This window comes from Scardinius erythrophthalmus, assembly GCF_964197995.2.
Source record: "Scardinius erythrophthalmus genome assembly, chromosome: 17".
Lineage (NCBI taxonomy): Eukaryota > Metazoa > Chordata > Actinopteri > Cypriniformes > Leuciscidae > Scardinius > Scardinius erythrophthalmus.
Window position 1 is genome coordinate 31642737 of NC_138237.1, and position 19135 is coordinate 31661871.

At 37.9% G+C, this 19135-nt stretch overlaps 1 protein-coding gene across 2 annotated transcripts in view; it reads left to right on the plus strand.

Moving 5' to 3' along the window:
• The first annotated feature begins 3256 nt into the window (after window positions 1-3256).
• Window positions 3257-19135, plus strand: part of ammecr1 (AMMECR nuclear protein 1) — an 80306-nt gene continuing 64427 nt past the window's right edge. For both annotated transcript variants that reach the window (XM_081390640.1, XM_081390641.1), the window contains exon 1: window positions 3257-4643. In XM_081390640.1, coding sequence (XP_081246766.1) covers window positions 4174-4643 — 470 coding nt within the window. In that variant the 5' untranslated portion in view covers window positions 3257-4173. The remainder of the gene's footprint in view (window positions 4644-19135) is intronic.

The window sequence follows — 19135 nt, forward strand, 5'->3', positions numbered from 1 at the left end:
CATTTGTTACCCTTTTTTTTAAATATTCATTATTTCAATGGATTTTACTTTATTTTATTTTTATTGTATTCTCTACAGCAGCTACTCACTCTGAAATTGGTTGAAGTGTGCTGTCAGAGGGTGGTTTAGAAAAGATTGTTAACTTTAATACTGAATTAGCTCTGTAAATTGTTTACATGAAAGAACAATAAACATATTGAAAAAAAACATGCATGTAAACTCTATATATAACTCTATATAAAATATAGTGACCAATTGTGCAGTAAAAGAGTTACAAAGTGTGCATGTGTAAGTGGATATACATGTTGTGCGTTATTGATCTACATGACCCTAGGCACAGTTGTCTACAATATTGAGTTGTCTCATAAAGAACAGAAAAAATAAAACAAGAAGATAATAAGAACAAAATGAAACCTCTTTCTACAAAATTGAACGAATTAATTACAGAACATCTTTTTTTTACAGTATTGTTGGAGTCTAATAGATTTTGTTATCCCTGATTTCCAGTATTTCATATTGTTTTGTTATTTGATTTTGTTTACAGGTTGTGTTTGTCTCTTTAAATAGTGTTTGTAAATGGGTTTTCCATATTTCTCCATTTTGTATTGGCTTTTTTTTTTTCTTTAAGATTTTTGCAATTATCTTGTGGTTTGATCATCTCCAGTGTGAAGAGTGTGGAGTACACTGCTGTTTCCACTGATTGTTAATTTATGTTTTTTCCATTAGGTTTATCTCATTTTAAACAAAAAAATACCCCCCCCAATAACAAATTAAGAAAGTTTACTTTGTACATGACCTCCCCCTCTCTCTCTGTCTCTCTCTCTCTCTCTCTCTCTCTCTCTCTCTCTCTCTCTCTCTCTCTCTCTCTCTCTCTCTCTCTCTCTCACTCACTCACTCACTCTCTCTCTCACTCTCTCTCTCTCTCTCTCAGACACACACACACACACACACACACACACACACACACACACACACACACACACACACACACACACACACAAGAGCTGAGCCAGAGAACCAGATGGATGAAGCTTCAAAGTTGCACTTTACAGTTAAGTCAAATCCGTATGTTCGTTTGGCTGGAAGCTAGTTATTTTACTTTATAAAGTTTTAATTATGGATATTTTTCTTAAACAAACTCATCGTTTTGCTTCAGAAGGCCTTCATTAACCCCCCGGAGCCATGTGGAGCACTTTATGATGGATAGATGCACTTTTATGGACTTCAAAACAGAAACGGCCATTATACAGCTTGGAATAGCCAGGACATTTATTATTTTATATAACTCAGATTGCATTTGTCTGAAAGAAGAATGTCATTTACATATAGGATAACTTGAGGGTGAGTAAATCATGGGCTAATTTAAATTTTTGGGGTGAACTATCCCTTTAAGGCTAACCCTATTTACATAACACTTTTTTTTGTGTGTGTGATAAAAACAGATATACCCAGCATAGCCTTTACAGACCAAGTAAACTTAACTAATGCCAAGTTGTTAGGCGGAGCTCTCATGCTCTCATGATTGCAGTCTGTTACTAACCTGATCGCAGATTTGTGGTAACATAATATGGCAAGCCGTTTTAGCTTAAATTGTACCCAGCGTTACTAGTCGTAATTGCATTTTTACTAGTAAGAATTAAATCTGAGAGCTCTACAATTCAATTCTTACTAGCAGCAATTACAATTAGAGAGCTCTCTAATTCAATTATTACTAGTAAAAATTACAATTAGAGAGCTCTCTAATTTAATTATTACTAGTAAGAATTACATTTACAGAGCTCTCTAATTCAACTCTTACTAGTAACAATTCCAATTACAGAGCTCTACAAATGAATTTTTATTAGTCATATGTCTCCATTGACTTCCATTCATTTTTAATTACGGAGCTCTACAATTGAATTGTTACTAGTAAGAATTCCAATTAGAGACCTCTACAATTGAATTGTTACTAGTAAGAATTACAATTAGAGAGATCTCTAATTCAATTATTATTAGCAACAATTCCAATTAGAGAGCTCTACAATTCAATTATTACTAGTAATAATTACAATTAGAGAGCTCTCTAATTAAATTCTTACTAGTAAGAATGCAATTACAGAGCTCTCTAATTGATTTTTTACTAGTAAAAAAACGAATTAAAGATATGTATATTTGCAGAGCTCTGCAATTGCATTCTTACTAACAATTCAATTGTAGAGGTCTCTAATTGTAATTCTTACTAGTAACAATTCAATTGTACAGCTCCGTAATTAAAATCGAATGGAAGTCAATGGAGACATGACTAGTAAAAATTCATTTTTAGAGCTCTCTAATTGGAATTGTTACTAGTAAGAATTGAATTAGAGAGCTCTGTAATTGTAATTCTTACTAGTTATAATTGAATTAGAGAGCTCTGTAATTGTAATTCTTACTAGTTATAATTGAATTAGAGAGCTCTGTAATTGTAATTCTTCCTAGTAATAGTTGAATTAGAGAGCTCTCTAATTGAATTCTTACTAGTAAAAATGCAATTATGACGAGTAACGCTGGGTACAATTTAAGATAAAACGGCTTGCCATAGGTAACATGGATTTAACATAATCTAGACTCAATAGTTTCAGAGTAGGTCAGAATATAATCGAATGTAACAATTTATTATTAGTCAGGTAAATGTATCATTCCCTGGGCGATGGCACACCCACAGTAAGCAAAATATCTCTAACTGATAACTGATTTTATTCTTCATTATTTTTCTGCCTAGTCTTTGATGCTCAGACACTATAACTAAATGTTCTAGCAACACAAGTAGCACTATGAAAATCCCCATGACTTTTTAGTGACATTTTGTGGTATCATTATTTTTTATGCATCATTAAAAAATTATATTCTGGGTTTTCTATTGTCATGTGAACCCATAATACGTTTAGTAAGGGGTGGTGAGGCTATCAGGTGAGAATAAGCTGTTTTCATATCGTTTAGTGAGTTTGAAAATAATACAATGAGTGCAGATTCGACATAACTTTGACTCGTTTCAGTGACTAGAACATACGTTGCTCGTGTCAGACAGGCTGGATTCTGCTGGGTCATCATGATACTCGCTAACTGCTGTCTTCTTTCTCCATTAGGTTGAAGACTTAAACTAATGATGACAAGACAAAAGGATGACTAAACGGATTTATGCGTTTCAGCGCATAACAAATGCAGGATGTCTGTTTCCCTCGATGAAGAAACGGCGCCGTGATTACGTGCAAGTTGGTGAATACGGAGAATGCGTATTATACGCAGGAATCTGTCGTAAAATACGTCCTGGGCTCTGTACTCCGGCGTGAAAGTAGAGAATACGAGTGCCTCAGATGATCGCATAGGATATTTTCTCAACCGCAACCGAGCTCAAGTTAGCAGCCGTGAACGGAACACACAGATAGTCCGAGGGAATCCAGTGGATTTCTGGCGGAGGCCATATTATGCCGCTTGAAAATGTACCCGAATAATCGGATGACAGCACTCCAATCCATCGAAGGAAAACTTTCGAGTTCAGTTTAAACGGCGGGCTTGCAATAAAAGGAGGTGGTGTGGCTAACAGGATCCCGAGGGCTGCTGTGAACCGAGGAGCTGTGGCTAGCATGGTGCTAACATCACACATGCAGCCGAACTACATCGATTGACTGAAAGACTGCGTCGCTTCTCGGGTCTGCTAATGTTCATGAGGCGTGTTTGGGTCCTGCGTACTCAAGATCCCCACTCCCTTGTAGGGAGACCTGAATCCGATCTGCTTTACGGGCCATATATTTGCCTAGCTTGACTGTCATTTCATGTATGGATGGACGCGTGCATGCTTTGACAGAATCCTGCGTGCATCGTTGCAGCGGAACAGAGCATCCAAAGGAGGGGCTCTTACTCTAGCAAATATACATTGGATCCGTCGAAGCATTTAATTTGCGGAGACTCGCGGCTGCTCGTCTCCCTAAGAACACTACGTAAGGCTTCAGCGTACCCTACGTCTTTTCGAAGGAATAATATCGGGTGACATTGCAGTCTCTCCCCTCTCTCTTGGAGAGATATAACGTAAGCTATTCTCGCTTGTTACGTCTGTGAAAGGAAGGGAAGGTGGAGCATTGCTCGTCGTACGTGCTGACGCAGTGGGATTTCTACGTGTGGTCTGCGTTTCGACCCGCCCTTCCCGCGGTGACGGTGATGGGTCGGAAGCGGTGTGTCGGTGCAGATTGTTCGAAGATGGCGGCCGGGTGCTGCGGGGTGAAGAAGCAGAAGTTGTCGGGATCCCCCGGTGCGGGGGGTCCCGGCGGGGCGGGGAGCGGGGTAGCCGGGACCGGACATTGTGGATCGGAATTGGGGATCGGGTCGTCTTCGACTGTCGTGGCCGGGAACGTGAATCGGGTGAACGGCCTGGGGGGTTCAGGGGGTAGTAGTAGTAGCAGCAGCAGCAGCAGCGGCAGCAGCGGCGGCAGCAACACCAATGTTCTGTCCCCAACTCCAGGAGGCTACAACTCAACGGGCCTCTCCCCGACTCTCAGTCCCGGACCTGGCTCGGGAGGCAGGAAAATGGTCGTTTCGGCGGAGATGTGTTGTTTTTGCTTCGACGTGCTTTATTGTCATCTATACGGATACCAGCCTCCTCGAACACCCAGGTTTACAAACGACCCCTAGTAAGTACTAACGTTAGCAAGATGGCTATTTTGACCTGGTTTGCCTCAACAACAGATGGTGTTTCCTTTTTCTGTGCAGTAACAAACAAAGTTTTGAGTATTCATGCTCCTCGGCGAAGTTTTGCTCGTGCCCATCTTGGTCTAATGCCTTTTTTTTCGTAATGTTAATTACTTTGCTTGATGTCCAAACCAAATGCAGTAGAGTAAGGAATAGTTTACTCGCTAACCCAAGCCCTCCCGATGAGCTGTTGTTTGTCATGTTCCCAAACTCGAGGTTTCTGAGGAGTTTTAGAAAAAAAAAATAGTTAATGTATAAACACCCGCTAGTCTAACTGTTAGTCGTATAGATTAATTTTATTTATGGTTAAATGTTCATTTTGACATAATATACATTTGAAGGTTTAAAATATTTAGGATGTATGATTTAGAAGACTGGTGAAATTATCGATCACTAAAGTAACTTACCCGATAATTAGGTAGTAGCAGCTAAGTTAGAGCTGATGTATATATTTTTTTCTCTGAAAGAGATTAAATGGGTGTTAGCCTGCTCTTCTTTATTCAAGCTTCCCTGCAAGCTAACATCCTAAGCAACGTTAGCCAGTTCACACGGTTCATATTTCGGCGAATATTTGACTTTTTCTGTTTACTTACCCTTAGTTCCCTTTCTTTTTTTAATTCGTTCGATTTTTTTTTAAGAAACACCGAGTAATATTTCGTTTTGATTCCAAAAAAACAAAAAAAAAACACTGCTGTTAGTGGTTAGCCACCGTGAGCTAGTAAGCTAACAAAACCCTGAGTTGTTTACGTTTCCTTCAGAGATTTACATTTGAAAGCTCTACTGTATTTTTCATTCAAGTTAGCAATAAAGCAAAAAAAAAAAAAAAAAATTTGATACGAGGACACACAATAAGTAACATTTCACGTGTTAACTGTTAAATCACATACAGTTTTATATTTTGGTATTTTGTCACTTGCCAAACACTTGCATCTTTATTTAGGAACCTTTCAGGTAAACTGATTACTCGTGCTACAGTTCGTTTTTTTTTTTGTTTTTTTTTTTATAAAAAGAACGTTAAAGGAATGTGTATCTTATCCGGTTAGTCAGGGTTCGTCGAACTAGGTAATGAATGTCTTCACTGCAGTGCCTCCCTCTGCTGTTGCTGATAGACACTGACCAGATTTCGACTGTGCACACACACACATATGCATGTATTTAAGCTAGATAGTACCTTAAGTTTCTGCATTACAAAAATATGAAACCGTTGTCTTGGTCATAGTCAACTATTATTTGGCCATAGACAATTATTTGCTGACACCTCAAATTCCGTGAGACGATTAGACTTCGGTTTGATTCTGGAGTATGTTGATCAGTAGATTCATATTCTAATATTATGTGCCTATTTTACAAAGAAATATATATTTTTAAACTTACAAATGTAACCAAAATATGTAACATGAACATTTAACTGTACTCTCTAAACATTGCACATCCTGTATCCCAATTGGGACATCCACAACAAAAATACACTTTAGATTAAAAAATTAAATAAAAAATCTGATGACAGCTTGACAATAGTCTAGAAAGTCTTTCATGCTTCTGTGCTAAAATGTGCAATGTGTAAACAGTGTTTCCCACAGAATTAGATTCTATTTGCGGTGGTGTGGTGCTTGGGGGGGGGGGGTGATTAAGTTAAATATTATATATATATATATATATATATATATATATATAATTTTTTTTTTTTTTTTTTTTATTGACAAGTACACATTCCCATTGCCAACACTTAGTGTCAGATAACTTAAAGACTTTGCCATTGCTACACTTTCTATGCTATGACTGCTCCACAGACTTTTTGTTGCAAATTTTGCTCACACACAAACCTGGAACTGGACACACACACACACACACACACACACACACACACACACACAAACTTACTGACACACTCAAACACAGGCTCACACACACTCACACATTCAAAAAGACTCACACACACAGATTCAAACACAGACACACACTCACACACACTCAGACCCAAACACAGACTCAGACACACACAGGCTCACACCAAACTGGACCTGGAGGTAGACACACACAGACTCAGACACACACAAACGCACACCTGGAGATTGAGGTGGACAAATACCAACACACACCAACCTGAACCTGGAGATAATAATAATATAATGTCTAGTCTGGTGGCTGTGATATGAACCTACCAACGTCCGTTGCAATGATTTTTGGAATGACTGATCGCGAGAGGAACAAATTACGTTTTAGTCGCATAACATCGGTTAATGGAAACGCCGTCATTTCGCAATAGTTGTAACGTTAATTGATATTTAGAAAAAAAAAATCGCAAAAGTTTTGCGCGAATCTGTAATGAAACGCGACCGCGCTTAACATCTAGACAACTTCTCAGAGTTATGTTAAGCAACAGTGTTCATTATACTAACCATTCAACTCCGGATTGATTCTGGAATCTTCGCTGGGGGAATAAGCATTAAGCACCGGCAACAATCCGCCCTCTACATGCTCATGTTTTGATTCAGATCGTGCGGTAAGAGAAGGAGGGGCTAGTCGTGCCTCCATTGTCAGTTTGTGAGAGAGGGGGGGAGCAAGCAGCGCGAATAAAATACAATTTTACCCATATTAAATAGTTAAAAAATCTGAATCAATCCGTGGCGGTCAGCGTTGATATGTGGCGGGCCGCCACAAATTAATGAATGTATGGGAAACCCTGGTAAAATCTAGTGCAAATCCTCATTGGGAAACAGAACTACTCCACATCATATTTGTAATATGGCTTAAAGGGATACTCCACTTTAAAATGAAAATTCTGTCATCATATACTCACCCTTATGTTGTTTCAAACCTGTATGAATTTCTTTCTTCTGCCGAACAGAAAGGAAGATTTTTAGAAGAATGTCAGTAACCAGACAGTTTTTGGTACCATTGACTCCATAGTAGGAAAAAAATATACTATGGAAGTCAATGGTACCAAAAACTGTCTGGTTACTGACATTCTTCTAAATATCTTCTTTTCTGTATAGCAGAAGAAAGAAATTCATACAGGTTTGAAACAACGTGAGTGTGAGTAAATGATGACAGAATTTTCATTTTAAAGTGGAGTATCCCTTTAAACCCGAATTTAGACCTTGAACTGAATTTGATGTGCATGTGAAAATAGTCATCGAAGTTTAAAGGGATGGTTTTTAAAGGGATTAATTTTTTGGTGCACTATCCCTTTATCAAAGGCTTGCTGTCTGGATGAACCTTTTTGCAAAACGGAAATACTTCTACAAATAGGGATACAGCCTTAAAGGAACACTCCACTTTTTTTTGGAAATAGGCTCATTTTCCAACTCCCCTAGAGTTAATCAGTTGAGTTTAACGTTTTCGAATCCATTCAGCCGATCTCCGGGTCTGGTGGTAGCACTTTTAGCATAGCTTAGCATAGATCATTGAATCTGATTAGACGTTAGCATCTCTCTCAAAAAAATGACCAAAGAGTTTCGATATTTTTCCTATTTAAAACTTGACTCTTCTGTAGTTACATCGTGTGCTAAGACTGACGGAAAATGAAAAGTTGCGATTTTCTGGGCCGATATGGCTAGGAACTATACTCTCATTCCTGCGTAATAGGAACTTTGCTGCCGTACCATGGGTGCAGCAGGCACATTGATATTGCGCAGCATCACGTTGGAAGTTACCTAGCTGGGGAATATTTTCAGGCGCTGCATAATATCATTGCGCCTGCTGTACCCATGGTACGGCAGCAAAGTTCCTTGATTATTTCGCAGGAATGAGAGTATAGGTCCTAGCCATATCGGCATAGAAAATCGCAACTTTTCATTTCTCATCTGTCTTAGTACATGATGTAACTACAAGAAGAAACTCTTTGGTCATTTTTTTGAGAGAAATGCTAACAGTCTAATCAGATTCATTGATCTATGCTAAGCTATGCTAAAAGTGCTACAGCTCGGCAGAATGGATTCGTAAACAGTAAAACTCAACTGTTGAACTCTAGGGGAGTTGGAAAATGAGCCTATTTCCAAAAAAAGTGGAGTGTTCCTTTAAGATTTAAGTCATGGCTCATAAAGATTATTTTGCGCAAAAATTATAATTGCCTTTATTAATCATGATTATTAATATTTGAAGTGTGTGTATTATAGGGCTGCCCCCGACTAAAGATTTTTCTAGTCGAATAGTAGCCATTAATTTAAGCCATTAGTCAACTAATTGCACGTTTATATAAAATCAATTAATGTAATAACAAACCACAATGGGCCAACAGTTCACAGAGAACAAGACGGCAGAAAGCTCATCCTGTTTGTTTTCTTTTTTACAAAAGCACAATGTTTTGTTATTTTGATTATACAGAAATAAAAGTAGAATTATGTTATGAAGTTACTAGTGCTGTCAAAATTAACACGTTAATGTATGCGATTAATTTTTTCAGTTTAACGCATTAAAAATATTTAACGCACCATCCGTTTTTTCCCGTCATCCTTTAGCTAGCATTACATTATACAATCACTCTCTCATTCATGCGAATGTTTTTTAAGCACGGTAAGACACAAAGGAGAACGTAGGGCTGTACTGGTGCGCGTCTGTGAATCTCCTGTCTGTGTGACACACATATGACTTGTGTGCACAGAAAGCCACTTCAGACAGCGCTTGAATGGTCAAAAACACAAAATTCACGTTATGTCTAGTATCCTCACAAGCACAGTCTTAAATGGTAAGTTCGCCAAAAATGAAAATTCTCACCCTCATGTCGTTCCACACCCAAGACCTTCATTCATCTTCGGAACAAAAATTAAGATGATATTTTTGATGAAATCCGAGAGCTTTCATAGACTGCAACGTCATAATCACTTTCAAGGCCCAGAAAGGTAGTAAAGACATCGTTGAAATAGTCCATATGACTACAGTGGTTCAACCATAATGTTATGATGTGTTTTTGACGTTGCAGTCTAGAGGGGTTCAGAAAGCTCTCAGATTTCATCAAAAAGATCTTAATTTGTGTTCCGAAGATGAACAAAGCTCTTATGCTGCGTTCACACCAAACGCGAATCTGCGTCAAAATTCGCACCTGCCGCGTCTAGTTATACGCGTGACCACTTTGTGTGCATTCGCGCGTCAAGAGCGAAATTTGACGCGCGTAAAATCAAAAGTTTGAAGCGAAATTAACGCGCGTCAAAGGCGAAGTCCGGGGGCGAAAGTTTCGAAACCTGTTGGCGGCCATCTTTTTTAGCTGTTTATCGAGCATTAGCAATAGCATTAATCGAGAGAGTCACCGCTCGTATATGCTCTGGAGAGCAGAAACAGCTGCGTAGGGGACATCGTCGCAGTACTCGGGTCCACCAAACCCTCCGGAGGGTTTCAGGAGTTTCACAATTTGCTTCAGGAGGTAGGTTTGGTGGACCTAACGGTGAGGACGCTGACGAGGACAGCGTAGGCCGTATAAAGCCTCGGCCTCGAGTGGTCGCTGCCTGACGAGCCCACGCTGTACAGCCCGGCGTGAGGTTCACCCTCTCACGCACCTAATCTGTCATTTATTTTTGTTTTGATAATAAATGGAGCCAGCCTCCAAAAGTGAAACCTGTCCTGTGATTTTTTGAAAAGTTTTCATATTGTGTTTGTTGTCTTTACATTAGATTAATAAAGTTTCATATAATCTAGAATATTGAATAAATAGCATTCAATACAAAATGAGTATCTCTCATATATTGAAATCGAGTTTTTATGTGAAAGATTATTTGCTTTGTTGTGCATTTTAGTCATATTACAAAATAATTTATTGAGGCCAAACATAAAATAACATTATAAACTGTCAGTTCACCACGTGACAGCAGCAAGCAGGCTCCTGATTGGTTAACGCGGCGCGAATTGACGCAGAAGTTCAGATTTTTCAACTCGGGCGGCAGACGCGAATTCGCGTCAAACGCGTGAATGCACAAAAAGCACAATTCGCGCTTAACGCGCGTAACGCACCAAATGCTCAATTCGCGTCATTCGCGCGAACTAGACGCCCGAATGAGGCGAATTCGCGTCTGCCGCGCTAAACGCCTCATTCGCGCCGCAAGATCTCCAGACGCGCGTAAACGCGTCTTACCATTGACTTAACATTGAAATCACTCGCGCCAGACGCATATTCGCGTTTGGTGTGAACGCAGCATTATGGGTTTGGAACGACATATATGCGATATCCGTATCGTAGAGAGGTGCGATAAACTGCATTTATTTTATGTGCCAAGCATTTGTGTGATGCATGCATGCATAGGTTGTTTATCCAAATTCGACCAATCAAATGTGGCCTTACTATCTTTATACCCGCCTCCCCAGTAGGTGCTATTATGCTATTGGGCCCAAAGGGGAACCTAGTGGCTAAGAGCAGAGAGTGGAAAATAAAAACTAATGGCAGGAGTAGAGACAAGCGAGGAAAATGACAACAGCGAAGAACCTGTGCCTAAAGAGAACTGTACGTCTGAAATATGGCAATATTTCGTGTCATAAATGCACGTGTCATAAATGCAGCCAGGTACTGTGAAAGGGGCCGTTCACATAGCGCGTTTAAAAACGCATGGAAAGCGTGGCTGCGCCGCTATCTCCTCCTTTCCACAAGCGCTTGCGTCTGTCGTTGCTATGCAACCATGACCTGCGTGAGCGATGTTTTCATCTCGTCGCGGCATAGGCAGGCCTGGAAAAATGTGCTTCCATTTTGCGCGCAAAAAACGCAATATGTGAACATAAGTGACGGTGTCACTAAGTCTAGCCGAAAAATGCACGAAAAATTGGCCACATCGAGAGGAAACTAATAGAGGTCGACCGATTCATCGGTTTTGCCGATTAATCGGCACCGATAGTTGATTGGTGGAACTATCGTTATCGGCAAAAATACATACCGATAGTTTTTCCTGGTTGCGTCCCTTGTTGGAGCGGCTGAGAAGCGCGCGCTGTCATTCATTACACAGTAAGAGAGAGCTGAGAAGGCTCTGAGGGCATCATGCAGTACAAGAGCGGCCTCTAGAGGTGTAATAAAAACTATCACTGATGCCTCGTGTTGTTTATTTCGACACGTGATGCTGCGTGCTGCACTGAGAGCACAAGCTGCGTGGAGAGCGCTCAGATGCGCGTTTAAACCATAGATATCATATAAAGGCTAGATGTCTCGTCCGCGCTGCTGGCCAATGGAGGTCGACGTTTGCACACGGCGGCCATCTTACCACAGGGTGCTCGCTCACTCGTAACATGGTGCATTTACTTTTAAATAACCATAACTTGCTCAATTTTCTACCGATTTTCAAACGGTTTGGTTTGTTATAAACGTCAGAAATGTAGCTATGAAACTGCATACATATGAATAATTATACAAATGGACTTCCATATGAAAGAATTATAGCCACGGTAATGACGTTTGTAAGAAACCAAACCGTTTGTAAATCCGTTAAGATTTCACCGAGATAAGAGGATTTGTGTGCGTGCTGCTCACTCACCTTAATTCACAGAGCCCTGTGGTAAGATGGCCGCCGGTGATGCCGGAAGTGACTCTGCCTTAAGACATCTAGCCTTTATATGATATCTATGGTTTAAACCACCGACAGCTAAAAGGTATTTTTTCATATCATTATAAAGCGATTAATTTGACGACTAAATGCTGCATTAGTTGAGAAAGAACAGCACAACAGTTTGTTTGGTTGCCTTCGAGGCTGAGAGGACGCTAACATTAGTAGTACCTCAAGCCAAGCGGTTAAAACACTGACAAAAATAAACTAAGTCCGACCCGAATGTTTAATGTCACAATTGTTAACATCTATTTGCATTAGTTTATATCCAGCTAGTCACTTTTATGCATTAAATATGCAGAGAAGTTGCATATTTAAAGCTAGAGACGTAAGATAGCAAACTGATATGTTCATTCAGCTGACAGAAACATAAATCAGAAAAGCATTCGATTTCGGTTATATTTTCATCATCACTTTAATACATATTTTGTTATTTTGATTAGATAATCATCAAGTGTTTATAAAATATAAGCAAAAGTGTGAGACTATACATGTAATATTTATGTCATTTCAATGCTCTAGCGTTGTAGATATTTAAAATATCTTTAAGCATGACGACTGTTTGGATTTATATGAAATGATAACACTTACAATAAAATTCCATATGTAACATTAACTAAGGTTAATAACTGCTGTATAAGGATTGTTCATTGTTTGTTTAATTAACATGTACTAATACATTTTTAAATTAAGGTTTTTGTTTGTTAACCATAGTTAACCATCAAACTAACATGTTTGTTTACCATTTGTTAACCTTCAAACTAACATGAATGATCAAGGTGCAATTTGTTTTTATCCAGTATCAATTTTAAAAACTATCGGTTGATTAATCGGTTATCGGCAAGTATGGCCCAACCTAGCTATCGTTATCGGTAAAATCCACTATCGGTCGACCTCTAGAAACTAATCTCCACAGTCATCTGGAACGCAATCTCAGGGAGCTATATGAAGACTTCAAAAAGTGTAAGCCCAAATCTACCAAAACTGCTAACGAAATGCCAAGTAACAATAACAGAGTCTCACAGACAACCATTAATCAAAGTGTTGCATGTGTAACGTTAACTCTTTATGAAAAAAACTGAGATATTCTTCTGAAGATCAGAAGAATATCTATTAGCCTACCTGTTTACTTTAGTATGATCATTACATTATATAAACGATAAAAAAAAAACTTAATAAAAATAGCATTTCTCTAGGGAAATGTAATATCGCAAGAAATATCGTTATCGCAATACTCAACTACAATATCGCATATTTTCCCAGTATCGTGTAGCCCTAATTCAGACTTTCAAATGATGACAAAAAAGAGGATTTTTTTTTTTGTGTGTAAGCTTTTGTGTGTAGCCTGCATTGTACTCATCTTAGGTCCTCGGGTCCGTTCTTCGTACGTCGCTAACTCACTTAGCTGGATTTGATTGTTGGCAATTTGGCATGATCTTGGATTGTTTGGTTCTTCAACGCTCATCCTGGACTTGCTGTCATAGCAACATGTGCGCAAGCTTAAACCTGCTCGTGAGCAGGCTTATTTCATGTTAACAGAATTAACGTTAGATCCCGGCTTCATAAGCGGAGCTGATACGGGAAGTCCAGCGCAGCGCGATAGTGCACTTTCTGAGATATATTTTTTTTCTCGTGATTCGTGATATTGTCGTTTTTTTGTCGCTTTTAGGTTTAAAAAACAGTTTTAGTTTTTTTGTGGCATTTCCAAGCCACTTAAGACCCAATGTTGTAAATCAGTTTTTTTTTTGTTTTTTTTTGGCTATCATAATTTTTTATGAAGATCATACAATCATGACCATGCCGATTACAGATATGTCACTCAGGCTTCACTAACGTGATTGGTACCATAGACTATAGGCTACCATAGACTGCCATGATCAAGGCCTCAATGAAGGGGATTATGTGAACAGAAAGGGGATTCACAATGTAAATGTGCAGCCCAGTTACTATTGTGATTCTTAATATTCCAGATTAGTAATATTATATCAAATTAAAAAAAAGGCAGTTGACTGAAATCTTCCATATTACAAATGTGAAAGCAAAATGGCCAGGATCTGTGCATGACTTAAGAATTTTCAGAGATTCACATTTATGCACATTATTTGAAAGTGGTAAGAAAAGTCCCACAATTAAATATCAAGCTCACTATATTACATACACTCATGCTGATCCTAACAGAACTGCATTTTTTCATAGGTGATTATGACATGTTCCTGCCTGCAGACAGGTGTTTTATGACCCCATTCCCTGACCCAAACCAGTTACAATGCAGCTATAGCCAGGACAAGGGCACACAATGAAATGAACTTTGGCTAACTAAAGGGAAGATTTCAGTGTCTGAAAAGTCTGAGGGTTGCACACCTGACAGGGCCTGTGACATTGTTGCATGTGCCATATTACACAATATTGCCAAAAAAAAACACTTCATTAAATGTTTAATAAAAGACAAATATGCTTAGTTCCTTGAGTTTTATTTCAATTGTTCTTTGTAAAGAAAAGCCAGTGGTCAAGTGCCTGTAACAAGAGATATTAGACACATGCCTCATGCAACAAATAAAAAGGAAAAGTTGGCTATACACTGCCCACCTGTAGGCCTATGTCTCCTCTGTCTGTGCAGACTCTTCTGTAGGCCTTTCTGTAGATGTGGAATCCTGCAACTTATATTGCAGCCATAAAGCATGCAAGTATAAATGAAGTAAAGTTATTTATGCACTTACAGGTAGGCTAGTTCCTCCATATGACAGTTATCTGAGAGGGTTTATTCACTGTCCAGTGCAATGGAAACAAATGAACATTGCAAAGTCTTATACTTTCTTTCCTTTGGAAAGTTAGAAAATGTCCACTTACTGCACATATTTCAGCCACCACTTTCTTGGGAACAGATACAAGTGTTGGTGTATTATGTAAAAGTGCACAAAAGAGGAAAACACAATGTCATTACAATGAACTACACTCGGGAAAAATATGATCAATAACTCATGGCAAAATATTTTTTACATTAACATAAGTTTATCAGTTTTCACTTTCACAAGCCAAAGCAGTTCATCATTACTCAAGATTTAACAGTTGAAAGGACTACGGCCTTAATTTAATGCAGCAAAATTATTTTACAGTGTAGGCTACTAAGATCTTTTTTTTTTTTTTTTTTTGCCTTTATCTTGGTTGCTTTTATAAACAGACAACCATTTATTTAACAGTGCCTTTTATAAAAGAGACTATAATATAACTAAAAATCACCATTATGTAGAATATTTTTTTACTTCACTTTTATTTGTTCCCATGTTCTAGTGTGGTGACTGACATTACAATACACAAAGTAATTATGCAATTATTAAAATACAAAAATATAGGCTATTAAGTGATAAAAACACCTAACATGGCCACTTCTAACGGATTTAAATTGTTCAGTTAAATTGTTACTTTTTGCGAGCCCTCTCTCCAGGCTTTTGCAGACTTTGAGGTGTTCCCTGCCGTTTTGATTAAACATTAAAATTCCAAATAAACTTCGACTACTAGTTCTTGCTCTGCTGAGGAGAAAAACTGAGCGCGCTCTTTGGCCACGCTGAACAGCCAATAGCAGCGTTGCTGATCAATGTTTCTACTATCGATACACATCCCCTTTTAACCAGCGCATGAACGCGCAATTACCTCAGATAACTCAATCCAGCGATACTAATCATATCCGGCAAGTGTGTTCGAAGAACCGAGTTAGCCAGATCATGATTCGCACGATGATATCATCTTGGATGTGTCATTTGATCTCGGATGTAATAAGCAACGTACGAAGAACGGCCCCCTGGAAGCTGTTCTCTGTAAAATGTGCACCAAAAAATAATCCTGTAAAAAAACGGTAAACTACTGGAAGCTGTGGTTGCCAGCATCATACCGTAAAAATATGGTGTGTTACTGTTTTTACTGTTACTGTGTTTGTACAGTATTTAGCAGTTAATTTCAAAAACAGTAACACACCATATTTTTACGGTATGATGCTGGCAACCACAGCTGCCAGTAGTTTACCGTTTTTTTTACAGGATTATTTTTTACAGTGAAATATCTTTAAGTAATATTCCACAATGTTTCTCACTGACACGCCCTCAATTCATAAACATCAGGGCTTAAAGAAAATCCCAAGCTTTCCACTCGTATTAACAACTTTGCTTTCAACTCATAAATACGGGAAATATCTTTCCCACATGGCTTGAACGCACCATTACATTTAGAGCCTTTGCCATCACTGTGAGCTCATCATAGTAGTTGTGTAGTTGTGTTACTACTCACAACCCCATCTCATTTTTAAATACATATTATACCCTGCATTTTCTGTTATGTGGATTACAAAAGAGAACAACACAACACTAGATAAACTTTTAGATTTATTCTTTTAGATGTACAACATTATATAGACTTTTACCATATGCCTTAAAACAGGCATACATAATTACATACATATACAGTATACATACATACATACCTTACCTGTTCATAAAATACAAATATACTCTTAAGTCAGGCTTCAGTGAACACTAGCCCATTATTTTATATCAAAACAAAGTTTATGGTTTATAAAATATATATCAGCATTTGATACTTTTGAGGTGATGGTTAAAGTCTTTTTCCTGCACAGTTTTACCAGTTATTTTACACACCTCTTTTCTCTGTGCAGCTTTGGTCCTCTTTTCTGGATTTATTCCAATAAAGTATCTGAAAAATAAGAGGAGAAAAATTTCAATTAAAATGATTTGCAGTGTATAATTTTGATTATCTAAAAATCTCTAACCAAAAACTACTGGATAATTAACTGAAGACTTGGAATTAACTGCAGAGGTCATACAGAGTACATTCATAGTCAGTAGATTATAGCATGAGGCACATAAATGTGGATCTTCACCTGATAAACGAAAGTTATGTGTCAGTCTAGAGTGTGAGCTTTGTTTTAGAGAAACAAAATGCTGACATGTCTAATATGACATACTTACCAAGAAGGATCAAACAAGGAGACACAGGCAAGCATTTTCTCAAGGTCAGCAGGTGTGGCAGATATCTATTGGTAAAGAAAACAATTTAAGATGACTGACAGTATCTGCAAATAAAAAATGTAAAACCTAATGTGCTACTTGTTGCTTATATTCTACAGAGACAATAGGCCTAACATATTCAGAATATGAATGGTCTATGTAAAAAAAAAAAATTTCTCATTTACTCTCCCTTATGCAGATTTAAACTCCAATGATGCAAAAGATGATATTTTAATGGAAATGAAATGTCTATTTGACCCTACAATGCAAAAGAAGAGAATGGAGATCAATAATGGGGAACACCAATAGTCATAGTAAATGAAAGATAAAGGTAGCCTAATTTATGCGGGTCACATGGTTTAACCAGTTTTCTAAAGTGATTACATTTGTTTCACCGTACATCTAGCAATTGGAGTCTAGTTTTTGATGCTTTGGTCTTATATCTTTGATATTAACGTTACATTAAACGACTGGTGACTTAGATTAAAGGGATAGTTCACCCAAAAAATGAAAATTATCCCATGATTTACTCACCCTGAAGTCATACTAGGTGTAGGGTAAACGTACCTATTAAGCTCACCAAAATCTACATTGAGACATTTTTAGTGCACAAGATATTGGTTTTAGTACAAGAAGTTATTTTAAAATAAAATATTAATCTCTCACACTATAATATTTCATTTTATTTTAAATGACAAAAGTATTTCAATTAAGATGTACATCATTAAATATAAAAAGTCTGGCTGTGCTTAATGGGTACATTTTGTACCCTTTAAGCACACCCCTGTTCCCAATAAGCTCACAACAAGTTTTATTAAAAAATCTTGTTTATTTTAAACAACCTTTTTAAGGAATAATTGAAAAAAGTTTTATTTGAAGGTACAGAGTCAATCACAAAAAAAACAGAACACTAAAATCAAGCAACAAGGCATTCAATTTGATCAGGTAGCCTATCCTATTCATAGTGATGTGTCATTCAAACTCATTGCAACATCTAGACTAGTCCACGTTCAGCTATGTAACCCATATTGAAAAATCAAATAACAAAACAAACCAATGTGCTCCTTAAAGGGATACTCCACTTTTTTTGGAAATTGGCTCATTTTACAACTCCCCCAGAGTTAAACAGTTGAGTTTTACCGTTTTCGAATCCATTCAGCCGATCTCCGGGTCTGGCGGTACCACTTTTAGCATAGCTTAGCATAATGAATTGAACCGGACAAGACCATTAGCATCTCTCTCAAAAAAATGACCAAAGAGTTTCGATATTTTTCCTATTTAAAACTCGACTCTTCTGTAGTTACATCGTGTAATAAGACCGACGGAAAATGTAAAGTTTAAATTTTCTAGGCTGATATGGCTAGGAACTATACTCTCAAAATCGCACCTTTTCATTTTCCGTCCGTCTTAGTACACGATGTAACTACAGAAGAGTCAAGTTTTAAATAGGAAAAATATCGAAACTCTTTGGTAATTTTTTTGAGAGAGATGCTAATGGTCTTGTCCGGTTCAATTCATTATGCTAAGCTATGCTAAAAGTGGTACCGCCAGACCCGGAGATCGGCTGAATGGATTCGAAAACGGTAAAACTCAACTGTTTAACTCTGGGGGAGTTGTAAAATGAGCTTATTTCCAAAAAAAGTGGAGTATCCCTTTAACTCTCTGGGTCAGAGCTTTCCTGTCTACTCCAAACTTCTTGGACAGATACGACAGGTTTCTGATGGCTCCTTCTTTGTATGACATGCCTCTTTCATCTTTGGGCATACACTATAGTTTCGTCTAGCTTTTGTCATCTTAAGACTGTGAAAATAAGTTTATTAATCATTTTTTTGAAGATTAACATAGTGACAACCATCAGTTAATATTTAAATTCTGATTATTAAGTATTTACATAGACGTTTAATG